Source organism: Cyprinodon variegatus, unplaced genomic scaffold (genome assembly GCF_000732505.1).
Source record: "Cyprinodon variegatus isolate N-32 unplaced genomic scaffold, C_variegatus-1.0 Scaffold461, whole genome shotgun sequence".
Classification (NCBI taxonomy): domain Eukaryota; kingdom Metazoa; phylum Chordata; class Actinopteri; order Cyprinodontiformes; family Cyprinodontidae; genus Cyprinodon; species Cyprinodon variegatus.
Genome location: NW_015150914.1, coordinates 633,634 through 645,612, shown reverse-complemented (window position 1 = coordinate 645,612; position 11,979 = coordinate 633,634). Strand labels below are relative to the sequence as shown.

Here is an 11,979-nt window from a genome sequence, read left to right as displayed (position 1 = left end):
GAATTGTGTAAATAAAGTGTTCCTAAGATCCATAAAATCTCTTAAATAACTGTTGCATCATATTTTCTCCACTTGGTGATGACCTTCACTGCGGTGCATGGTTCATCCAATGCATTTGTCTTTGATACTTTCCTCCTGACTGATGGCTTTTGTCAGTGAGATCAGTCAGACGTTGTTTAAGGACTTTATTTCTTATTACCAAAGAGAAGCCTGTCAGTCCGTATTTAGGGATTTAATTTTGAAGAATCTAAATGATATTATGTTGAAAACTGATTCCTGTTTAATATGAGTTTAATGTGGTGGAGATGCAGAATTATCGTATGTAACCAAATTATTTTTGTTTAGTTTTTTCTAACTAATTTGTTTAACTTTGCGTGGAAGGGTTTGAGTTGAAATCAATAAGAAATAAAAAAATAAAAAATGGCTTATTTTAACAGATAGCATCTTTCTATCCTCTGTGGATTTTATCCTCTAAGCAGCAAAGCTCTAAACTATCTGCATGCACCACTGACATAAGGCCCCCTGCGTTTTGCACATATGCTCCTCTGCAGATGATGGAGGGATGGCGGAGGTGTACCTAATGGATGGCAGTGTGCAGAGCTCCCACAGAGAGGTTGAAGGACGAGTTCTTATTACAGACTTTAATAGCGTCCCTGAAGAGGATGGAGTCAGAGTTCATAGGCAGGTTTGTTAACAGCAGCTCAGAAGCAAAGCCTTCATACAGATCTCTGCCATCAGCTCAGCTTCTCGCTCTCCTTCTGACAGGCCAGCCACTGCAAAGGTCACGGCACACACTTGGCTGGCGTGGTGACCGGATCGGACTCTGGTGTCGCTCGAGGGGCCGGCGTGAACCTGGTCCGTGTGCTCAACTGTCAGGGTAAAGGATCAGTCTCAGGAGCTCTATCAGGTAGGACAAGATTGTTCACATAAAATAAAAGGTGAAAGCAACCTGAATGTTTTCACATTGCAGCCACAGACCGCACACTGCAAAAAATGTAAATCTAAATAAGTCATTTGTTCTTAAAATAAGTTCATTTTTTCTTGAATTGAGTAAGTGAGACATTTTGCCAATAGAACAAGACAATTTACATTTGAAGTAAGAAAAAAACAATTGCATTGTCTTATTTCAAGTGCATATTATCTAATTATCTTATTTTAAATGTAAAAATGCTCATTCCATTGGCAAACTATCTTATTTACCTGCTCAAATTAAGGGTAAATACACTTGATTTAAGAAATTTTTACTTAATTTCAGATCGTTTTTGCAGTGCAGTATTATTGGAAATGTTCTCAGAACAATGAAACTAGGGCATCATTTTGATGTGGAAGGAAAATTATCATCTTTTTTACAACTTTATAATCTGAGAAGAACAGTTTTTAAATGTTTTTTTAGTTTAACTCCTTAAAGTTGACAGCAACTGCAGGCAGAAGAATACAGCTTTTCTGTGAAGCATCAGGTTTGCTAGAGATGACTGGAGGAAGATGGTGTTGCAGAGGGTGTTCTGGTGAGAGGAGACTAAAATAATCTGGTTTGCTCAGGACTATGTGCAAAGGAAAAAAACAACACTGTAAATAATATCTTTTAACTCACCATTCTAATGGTAAAACACGGCGGTGGTAGCATCATGCTTTTCTGAAGAAAGGGCAGAGAAGCTGGTCAGAGTAGACTGGAAAATGAAGCCAATTAAATTCAGGAAAATCTTAGAAGAAAACCTGTTAAATACAGCAAAAGTTTTATAACCGCTTATAGAGACGTCTTAGATCAAAGAATACTTCTGTATTATTAATTATGGCTCAGTTAGAGTCTGTCCAAAGCACATCAGTCTGGAAAGGAACAGGTGGAGCCTAGTTTCAAAGGCGGGACAGACAGAGGCAGTGTAAACAGAGCCAATCAGAGCTACGCATGTGATGCAAAAACATTCTTTAAAAAAAGAAAAGCTCCAACAGCAGCCAGATGTAGAAATGTAACCATATATCTATATTGCATTATGGGCCCGCCTCCGATGTTTTGATTGGTCGGTCTGTTTTAGACCTGACAGCACTAAGCCTTACTGGACTGGCTGACACCCCATCTAACTGAGACGCCAGGAACGCTTTATGGCTGCTTATTGATGCTCTTAATCTGAGTTATTTCATAAAGATGAATGTGGGGAAGAAAGATGATGAAGAAATGTCTAATGCTGCCTTCACAACGTGCGCGATGCGATTGAAGCAGTAGCAGCTGGTTTACATGCAAAGTCAATGGTTGACGTGCATCAAGGTGCATCAAGGTCCTGCGGCGCGTTTCAAGCAGCAGGAGCAGCGCGACTTGACGCATCTAAGCAGCCGAAGCAGCGCTGAGGATGAACTTCAGAGGCAGCAGCTGCTGGACGCGTCGCATCAACCAATCAGAGAAGCTGATCTGGGAGCTGGCAGGGAGTCAGACGCAGCACTGCTGATGCAGAGCGCTATGATCACTCCTCTGAAACAGTTTATTAACGTCTATATTGATTTAAAATGTTAATTTAATGTTAATTCGGTCCGACAGCCAAATAATGTTTATAGGCAGGATGGTAACCATGATGAACTGACTGCATAGATTATAGATTATGTTTTAATGCATAATTTCTCATAAAAAAATATATTAAAAGTACTTTTTACCCACTGATCACAGGAAATACAGTAAAGCTGCAGAAGCATCAGATGCATCTGGACTCACTTTACTGCTTAATAGCAGTAAATGAGCATCAAAATGAAGCAGCTGGAGCTTTTTTGCTGCACAAAGCGCATCTGGTGTTAACATACGTAGAATAACAATGACATGCAGCTGTTTTCACAAACTATTGACTCAGATATTAGATGGTTGGGCAATGAGACAAGTTTGAAAAAGTTTAATTTAATTCATTTATTTCTATAGCGCCAATTCACAACAAGTCATCTCAAGTTCACCAGATCATCCAGTCAGATTGATTCAAAGTTTTCTATCTAAGGAAAACCAGCTGATTGCATCGACTCATTGACTCTTCAGCAATCCCTCACACTAAGCATGCTTGTAGCGACAGTGGAGAGGAAAAACTCCCTTTGAACAGGAAGAAACCTCCAGCAGAACCAGGCTCAGTGTGAGCGGCCATCTGCTGAGGCCCACTGGGGTTCAAGGAGACAGAAGCAGACATAGAAAAAGAAGCATAGATACAAAAGGCAACTGTCAACCAGCTCCACAGGCGGCCCCGTCCAGGAAACACACAGCCAGGCAGACGAGCTCCGAGCCAGCTCCCATGTCAGAGGATGAAGAGAGCACATCCAGTTAGTCACAGTCAGAGAAACAGGACTACACTGGAAAACAGGCCAAGCTCCAACATCTAGAAACAAAGGTGTTGATGGCAGCAGCACAGCTGATATTTCTCTCCAGGATGGAGTCACAGCCAAACAGGAACAGACCAGATGAAGCTACTATGAGAAAAAGCAGAGAGAGCAGAACGTTAGAGATTGAACTAACAGATTCTGCAGAGTGGGAGAATAGAGATAGAATGAAGCAGAATGATGAAAAAGGGGTCCCTATGTCCTCCAGCAGTCTAAGCCTATAGCAGCAGAACTATAGAGATAGCTCAGGATAAGAAGTATGAATAACTTAATAAGTCGTGTAAACACTGATGCCTGCTGTTTTTTCCACTTCCTGTTCAGGGTTGGAATATATTCGGGCAACCTTACTGGCCCGCCCTGTGGATGCAGCAGTTGTCCTGCTGCCTTTCATTGGTGGCTTCAGCCGCTCATTGAACACTGCATGCAGACAGTTGGTGGCTCATGGAGCCGTTGTCATCGCCGCTGCAGGGAACTACAGAGAAGATGCTTGCCTCTATTCACCGGCTTCAGAACCAGAGGTTGATCAGGAACATTTAAAGGCAACTTCATCAGGTTGGACGACTTCTAACGCTCGTCTGTCATTGCAGGTCATCACAGTTGGAGCCGTTAACTCAGCTGACCATCTCATGTCACAAGGAGCCGGGGGCAGCAACTTTGGCCCCTGCGTTGATCTGTTTGCACCTGGTGATGACATCATCAGTGCCAGCAGTGACTGCAGCACCTGCTTCACCTCACAGAGCGGTACCTCGCAGGCTGCCGCTCATGCCGCCGGTATGCCCCGTCACAAACAGCCGCAGTAACAAACACAACTGGTTTATAGTGCTCTGCTTTGTCTGTCTGTGTGCAGGCAGTGATGAGTGAAGAACTCAACTATAGTACTGGAGAAAAAATATAGATACAGGCTAATCTTAGGCAACTACACGTAAAAGTTGCTTGGTCAAAAATATACTCAAGTTAAAACACTTAAGACAAAACAATTGTTTTAATATGAGTAAATTTCCATAGTAATTTTAAAGAACCTTGTAACTTTGAGAAACACCCTGATGTATTGATGCATAGAAACGCTCTGCTACCAATTCACCAACTTAAAGAACTTCTGCAGAAAAATGCAACAAAAAAATTAGGACAGCTAATTTGATTATTAATCTTTATTAAAGGAAAAGTCCGGTCAGCAGGAATAATCAATGGGTCATTATTTATACTTAAAACTAAAACGTTAAGTAGCCCCTCCCTCCTGCCATCTTCCAGCAGTGACGTCACGGTGCGGTAAGCCTAGCGCCATTCTCCCCGCTTTCCAAGCTAAATCAATGGGAACTACTAGACACATCTGCAATCAACAACAATTATTGAAGATTTCCAGAGGACTTCACCATTGAAATTCACCAGAGCTATAGTGAAACTGACAATGCCCACGTGCATGGCAGCTGGATGCTGGAATACATCGGGTAAAAGTGAAAAAAAGAGTTATTCCACCTTTCTGATTCCTGATCCTCCACGGACGGGTTGGTCGTTGGATCGCCAACTTGAAGAGGGAGGATTTGCCATCGAACCTCTGGCCAGAGAAAAAACCCGTAATATGTAGCCAACATTTGGAAGAAGAATGTTTTCAAGATGACTTGGATAATAGCGCGTTGTGACAAACACCAGATACAGCACTGGGACTTGATCAACAGCCGATACCGCACCGTGACAATGTCACTAACCAGTAGGTGGCAGTAGTGTTCTTTGACAAACATGGATGCCTCCAGTAAAGCACATTCACATGAATGGACTGGACTGTTTCCAAGTTTGAAGACGTTTCACTTCCCATCCAGGAAGCTTTTTCAACTCAGAGCTAATCTAGACATTTTGAATTGAAAAATTAAAAAAGCTTCCTGGATGGGAAGTGAAATGCCTTCAAACTTGGAAACAAAGTCCAGTGGATTTATTGTCCCACAATGAGGAAAGGTAGTTGTAAAGGTGGCAAAGCAACCGACAATATGAAAGGTTCACACAAGTATAAACATTAAAGGGTATATCAAAAAAATAAAAAATAACAGAATAAAGTGAAGAAAGATTAAAACAAAAAATATAAATACTTTACAGTAGTTGTATAAAGATGTTTTGAATATAAATGTAGTTAGCAAAAGAAGAACCAATAAACTGTAAATAGCAGCAACAGTAAAGGTGCGAAATGACAGCAGCATTTTATTTAAACTCTGCTAATGAGCCGTTTGACCCTGCTGTGCTGAAAAAGTGAGATAACTTAAACATCCAGGATACCTGTTCTTAAAGGTACAGTGGAGGATTTTTGCTAATTTTTGAAAAAGACCTGCCCTCTCCACTTAAAAAAAAAAATAAAAAATGCACATGCACAACCCTGCACCCGCTCCCAAGAGGGAACGCCTATTAAACACGTGCGAGAGCGTGCACGAGCCCATTTTTCCTCATGCACCCTGTGTTTAATAGTTGCTGTTTGCATCGATCATACAAGCTGACTTTCCAAAACAACATTTGCAATTTTTCCGCTTTGTCAGACTCACCGATGGTAAGGGAAAATGGGGGCGAGCGCGTAGGACGGCCGTACGTAGACGTATCACCAGAATGACTGACACTTAGAACGACCACTTATTTTGATAAAAAGAACATCCTCAACTATTTCTGCAAGGATGAACTTTGACCTTTCAAGAAAGAAAAACAGCAACAGCAGATTAAAAACCCAAGCTTAGCCTAAAGGAACGAGTCAGAGCCAGCTTCTTAGAAATGAGGGGTGAAAGTTATACGTACCCACCCCAAAAATATACTCAGGTAAAGATACTCAAAAAAATGTAATCAAGTAAATCTACTGTGTTCCTTTCCACCACTGTGTGCAGGTATAGCCGCTGTGATCCTGTCCTCCAATCAGAAGGCGTCTCCTCTGCAGGTCCTGCACACCATGTTGCATTATTCCATTAGTGACACAATAAACTTCCTGCCTCTTTCTGAAACGCATCGTCTCACTACTCCTAACCTGGTGGCAGCCATGCCTTCTGCCGACAACCCGACGCCAAGTCAGTGACTTCCTAACCTCGGCTTTGCACACGTATCACTTGTACAGGTCACTGATCCTGGAATGAATTCTTCCAAGCAGATGGCGAACTGGTCTGCCGCTCTGTGTGGTCAGAGAGGTCAGGCTTGTCCGGTGGAGACACGGCTGTGAGCCGCTGCCGCGTGGGGGAGGAACTGATGGGCTGCAGCAGCTATGCTCCTGATGGCACCCGTGTGGGAGAAACCGTCACTGTGAGTTCTGTTAGCGACCAAACCTCCAGAAACTCAACAAGCTCCACAGGTTAAAGCTGCATCTCTGCGTTCGCAGGAGAGCAGGGGGCGCATGGAGTGCACGGCTTTCAATGGACCGGCAGGAACCGGTGTGTATGCTGTGGCCCGCTGCTGTGCCATCAGCGGCCTGCGGTGTCAGGCCCACGCTAGTCCTGAGCCGGGGCAGGACGCTCAGTGTGCAGGCCCACAGCATCACCTCACAGGTAGTGATGCAAACACGCCGGTCAGATTACAGTTTCATTCTTTGAATTTTAAATCCTTTAATGCAAAAGACCCGGGGTCTTTAACGGGCCCCCAAACTGATGGCAATGGAGCGGGGACCCCCTATTGTATGAAATAGTGTTCTATCAAACTGCTCCTATAGTCACTCTATTACAGAGGGAGTAATGTAACTAAAGTAATCCCTCCCTGGGATTATTAAAGTATTTCTGATTCCTGGTTGATGGGACAGGTGTTGTGAATGAAACGGTGCCCAGCTTGAAAGAGCTCCTGTGTGTCGCTGATTGATCATGGGCGGTTCTAGACGGGGGCCTAAGGGGGCCAGTGCCCCTGTAGATCGTGCCCTGGCCCTCTGCGCTGGAACAGACATGGTTACTGATACCTCCTTTGGATCTATTTCATTTTTTTCTTTACAAATTCCTTTTTACTAATTATTTTAAAACAATAAGGTGATAGCTTCAGTGGAATTAAGATAAGATCCAAGTTTTCATCTGCTAAATGCTTGTTTTTAAAAAGAAATTGCTCTAATTTTTATGGCTGAATTTATCAGTTTTTCTTGAGTTGTAATTCAGATTTTATAGAAGTCAAAAATATGTAAAACTCCTTAATTACGTATATTTAACTAATAAGACACAGAATTTTAATTAAACCTAATTGAGTAGAAATTTAACTTCATGCAGCTTTATTAATATATCTAAATCCTTTGCCCTATTTCTTGTCCCCCCGGACATTTGGTCTAAAACTGCCCTGTCATTGATGACTGAAAGACATCTTCTGCCTCCATTTATCTGTTTACTAGTCTGTTAAATTCATGTTAATGTGAATTTAAAGATTTCAATTAGTGGAAAAAATTCAAGGGGGGAATATATATATATAAAAAAAGTCTAATCAACCAAAACTTTCCGATGCAGTACTTCCATGGACGCTCCCTTAATCTCAGTAATAAAATCAGCTGTTCTTTAAAGAGCAAACAACGCAGGAGACACGTTTACAGCAGAGAAGCTTGATGGGGGGGGGGCTATGATGCAGCTTTACATCTCCCTCCATCATCCATCCTCACTGAAACACCAATCATGAGGAGGATTATTCATGGCAGCAGCCTGGAGGTCAGGACAGCACCTCTTCATTCATCCTGGATGCACCAATCAGAGATGGCCATTTGTCCCCAAGTGAAACTGCCCTCCCTGCTGCAGCAGCTGCATCTCATGGAGGCAAAGCAGAAAGTGGAATTTTTACATTAAAAAAATGTATAAATGTTAGAGGGAAATATGCAAGTTAGAAATGCTTATCAGGGGTCAAACACAGTTAATTATACAAAAAGGGACAAAAAAAATATAAGATGGAAATGCCTGTTGTGCACTGGAAAAAAATCAATCTAGATTAGTCATTTTTTCTTAAAATAAGTGCATTTGTTCTTGGATTGAGGAGGTAAAAGAGACATTTTGCCAATGGAACGTGATAATTTACATTTAAAATAAGAAAAAAACAATTGGTTTGTCTTATTTCAAGTGCATATGATCTAAATATCTTATTTTAATAGTAAAAATACTCATTCCATTAGCAAACTATCTCATTTACCTACTCAAATTAATGGCAAATACACTTAATTTAAGAAATGTTTACTTATTTCTAGATCGTTTTTCCAGTGTGGGAAGCTGACCACAAACTGCTATTTTGTTTTTTGTAAATCCCTTTATTTTCCCACTATGGGGAAATTCCCTCTGTGCACTTAACCCCTCCCCTGGGGGAGCAGTTGGACGGTCAACCTTCTCAGAGCACAGCACCCTTCTCTGACCACCAGGCCAACACCCCCCCATGTGTCCATTTCTTTCATTATTACAGTGTTCGCTTACGTTTAGCTCTGAAAAAGCGTTTCTGAATTAATTACAAATGCATGAGGAAATAAACTGTATCACAGGCAAATAATTATATACAACCCATTTCTTTATGTGATAAAAACATTCCTCTCTTATTTATGCTCTACATTCACTCACCTGCTGTTTATAAGAGCCAAATGATTCGGATGTGACTTCACTCACAACCAGCCTAATCAGTCCATTGTTATTTCTCCTCTTCACATGGAAACTATAAGCTTTAATGTTGATTTTCTTATTCCAGCCTTAAAATAACTTTATGTAGAAAAAAAATGCTGCTGACTGTCTTTGCCTTATGCTCTGCTGATCAGGCAAAGTGCCTCATTAAACGCCTCATGTAGCACTGGGCTTCCTTATGTCGCTGTTCAAACTATCATGAATCTTTGTCAGAGGAATCTAGCAGTTCGCTCCATGTCAGCTTTGGGGGGAGATTCACTGCTGAAATTTGGAAAATTGGTCAAAAAGACAATTATTATTTGGAGACTCAAACTACAGAAGGAACAGAATTAGTTTTAAAACTTAACTGTTTAAACTTTAAGGCAGACATTGTGTTAATTGGCAGATGGCCGCTCACACTGAGCCTGGTTCTCCTGGAGGTTTCTTCCTGTTCAAAGGGAGGTTTTCCTCTCCACTGTCGCTACAAGCATGCTTAGTGTGAGGGATTGCTGAAGAGTCAATGAGTCGATGCAATCAGCTGGTTTTCCTTAGATAGAAAACTTTGAATCAATCTGACTGGATGATCTGGTGAACTGGAAAGTGACCTGAGATGACATGATGTGAATTGGAGCTATAGAAATAAACTGAATAGAATTACCCAAAATCACAACATGCTGCTAATAGATGTTCTTCATACAGAGGAGAGAAAGCAAATGCATGCAACACTCCTCAGATTCACCTTAGCAACACATTAAAAAAGTGTTTTATTTCAATTGCACATTTATGCACTACTTAATGTCAGTCGCATCAAAACCCAATGAGTCGCTGCAGTGTGTTCGTTTTATGATCGTCTTTATGAGGTTGTCTTTAAGTTGCACAGAAAATGTAAAACTGAATTCAAATGTTCAGCTTAAACCACAGTGAAACAAACTCTGTCGCAAACATAAATATATAATACATCTAAATGTAGCATGCTTTTCTATCAGCTGAACACTGCAGCTTCTAGGTCAATTATGTAACCATGGCAACACAAACACTCCTGGGCAGCATAAATGCAGACTGCATGAAGTGTAAAGAACAGGTTTTCAAATGTCATTAAACCCCCCCCCCCCCCCACAATGGCTTTTAATCAGAGACTGAAATGACTTTTTAGTTAAGATGATTGCTGTGAGAACATTGGGCTCCTGACCCTTTAAATAAATCCTATTAACATTTATTCCTCCTCAGGGTGCACCACATGGTCCACAGCTGAGATCCTATCTGACTCCCGTCCTCATCATGGAGGCAGGAGGGGCTGCTTGGCGAAGGGCAGGGCCACCTCCCACGCAGTCTGCTGCCACGCGCCGACGCTTCAGTGCCACCTGTTGGAAGCAACGCCGTCTGACGCAGACCAGGTGTTTACCGTCACTGCAGAAATCTAACCCTCGTGTCCCGGATGTCTCTTCTTACTCTCGGATGTCATGGTTTCAGATGTCCTGTCCTTCAGGTTGGACTTTGACAGACTGCAGCGCCGTCTCTCGGGACGCCGCTGTTGTTGGGTCCGTCCCTCAAGGCAACGGCTGCCGCGTCCACAACGCAGGGCGAGTTGAGGCGGCTGGCGTGGCCGTCTGCTGCCGCGTCGCTCCACCGGACCCCCCAGCAACAACTCCCAACTGATCACAGCTGTCTCTCTGTCATCTTCCATAAAGACTAAGAAGCACCTCTTGTAGATTAGGTCAAAACACGCTCCACGTCGTTTCGTTTTTAACTGTTTTTAAACCATCTGAGATATACATGTTTAAAAATAAAAATACTCTTCATACTGATAATACTCAACAACTCATGTACCTGATGTGCTGCCTGGTGGCTCGAAACGTCCTGCAGAACAAACCCAAATCATCACCCTGCCACCGCCGTGCTCAACAGCTAGGTATTGAGCAGCTTTTCCCCGTCGTGCAGAATCTCTGACCTCATCCGTCGACAGGATACTGATCCTGAACCGGATTCATAGTCCCATACTTACAGTCGTTGAGCTGCAGAAGAAATGAGGACGTTATGAATCCGGCAGAGATGGTTTCCAGACGGGACGCAGCAGGATCTTGATGACGGCTCAGCAGGACAGTTTCATCACAGCTGGATAAGTTAAATTACAGCTGGGTTCATTTTCTTTTATTCATTCTTTGTTTCAGATGCATTAATGACAGAAAATAACTGCAAAGGTTCTTTTAAGAGTTCTAAAAGCATCATGTTTGTTCTTAGAACCGTGTTTTAACCAATATATGAAGAAACAGGCTGTTAGGAGGCAGAAAACTGTCCGTTTCTACAAGATCAGAAGCTTTCTTTTTTAAAGCAGACAAATGTACCGATACGTTTCATTTTTCAGGTAAACAGAGGAAGAGAGATTTTATCCCGCTCTGATTTTTAAACTTTAGGTCTGGACTTTAACTAGGCCATTGGACCAACTTGCTTCTTTTATTTCTAATTCTGTTGCAGGTTTCTGAGGAATCTAAGATCCTTTTCCAGTTTGTTCCAGGCTGTTGCCTTCAGGGAGATGAGCTCATACTATAAACGTTTGCTAACAGGAGTCGTTTATGCTAAATCGTCTTCCCTGCACTACTGCGTCTCATAGCAGGAATAAGATGTTTACCAGGATGTGATGTTTGGGTTCTGGCAAAGCATCCCTGAGGCCTATGAACACAAGGAGAATTTAGAAATCCAGGATAAGCGATGAAGACAGAATTGAGCTAACATCATGGCTTTATCAGTTTTACATGGGAGGTGTGGTTATGTCGTACTAGGTGTGAGGAATCCTGCTAAATGCAGCAACAAGAGACATGAGGCTGATCCCAGATTTGGCAAAAAAAAAAAAAAGCAAATAATATCAAATATTGTTCTTACATCGACGTTAATTCTTGCCATCAAAATATCCTTATTTTAGGAACATTACAAAGGTAATAAGGTCTCGTCCTGGATTCCAATCAGACTATTGGCTGGAATTTTTCACTGGTTAAAGGAATAGTACACCCAAAACATGATTAGCCTTCATTTTCTACTCACCCCCATGCTGAACAACACTCTGGAGTACTTTTTTGATAACTCAAATGCATCTGGAGAT

At 42.0% G+C, this 11,979-nt stretch overlaps 1 protein-coding gene across 1 annotated transcript in view; it reads left to right on the top strand.

The window, feature by feature from the left end:
• pcsk9 (proprotein convertase subtilisin/kexin type 9) overlaps nucleotides 1–10,693 on the top strand; it is a 17,478-nt gene extending 6,785 nt beyond the window's left edge. The window contains exons 4-12 of the mRNA XM_015389472.1: nucleotides 552–685; nucleotides 766–907; nucleotides 3,661–3,857; nucleotides 3,927–4,110; nucleotides 6,192–6,368; nucleotides 6,449–6,597; nucleotides 6,674–6,839; nucleotides 10,113–10,279; nucleotides 10,356–10,693. Of these exons, the coding sequence (XP_015244958.1) occupies nucleotides 552–685; nucleotides 766–907; nucleotides 3,661–3,857; nucleotides 3,927–4,110; nucleotides 6,192–6,368; nucleotides 6,449–6,597; nucleotides 6,674–6,839; nucleotides 10,113–10,279; nucleotides 10,356–10,541 (1,502 nt within the window). The 3' untranslated portion in view covers nucleotides 10,542–10,693. The remainder of the gene's footprint in view (nucleotides 1–551; nucleotides 686–765; nucleotides 908–3,660; nucleotides 3,858–3,926; nucleotides 4,111–6,191; nucleotides 6,369–6,448; nucleotides 6,598–6,673; nucleotides 6,840–10,112; nucleotides 10,280–10,355) is intronic.
• The last annotated feature ends 1,286 nt before the right edge of the window (nucleotides 10,694–11,979 follow it).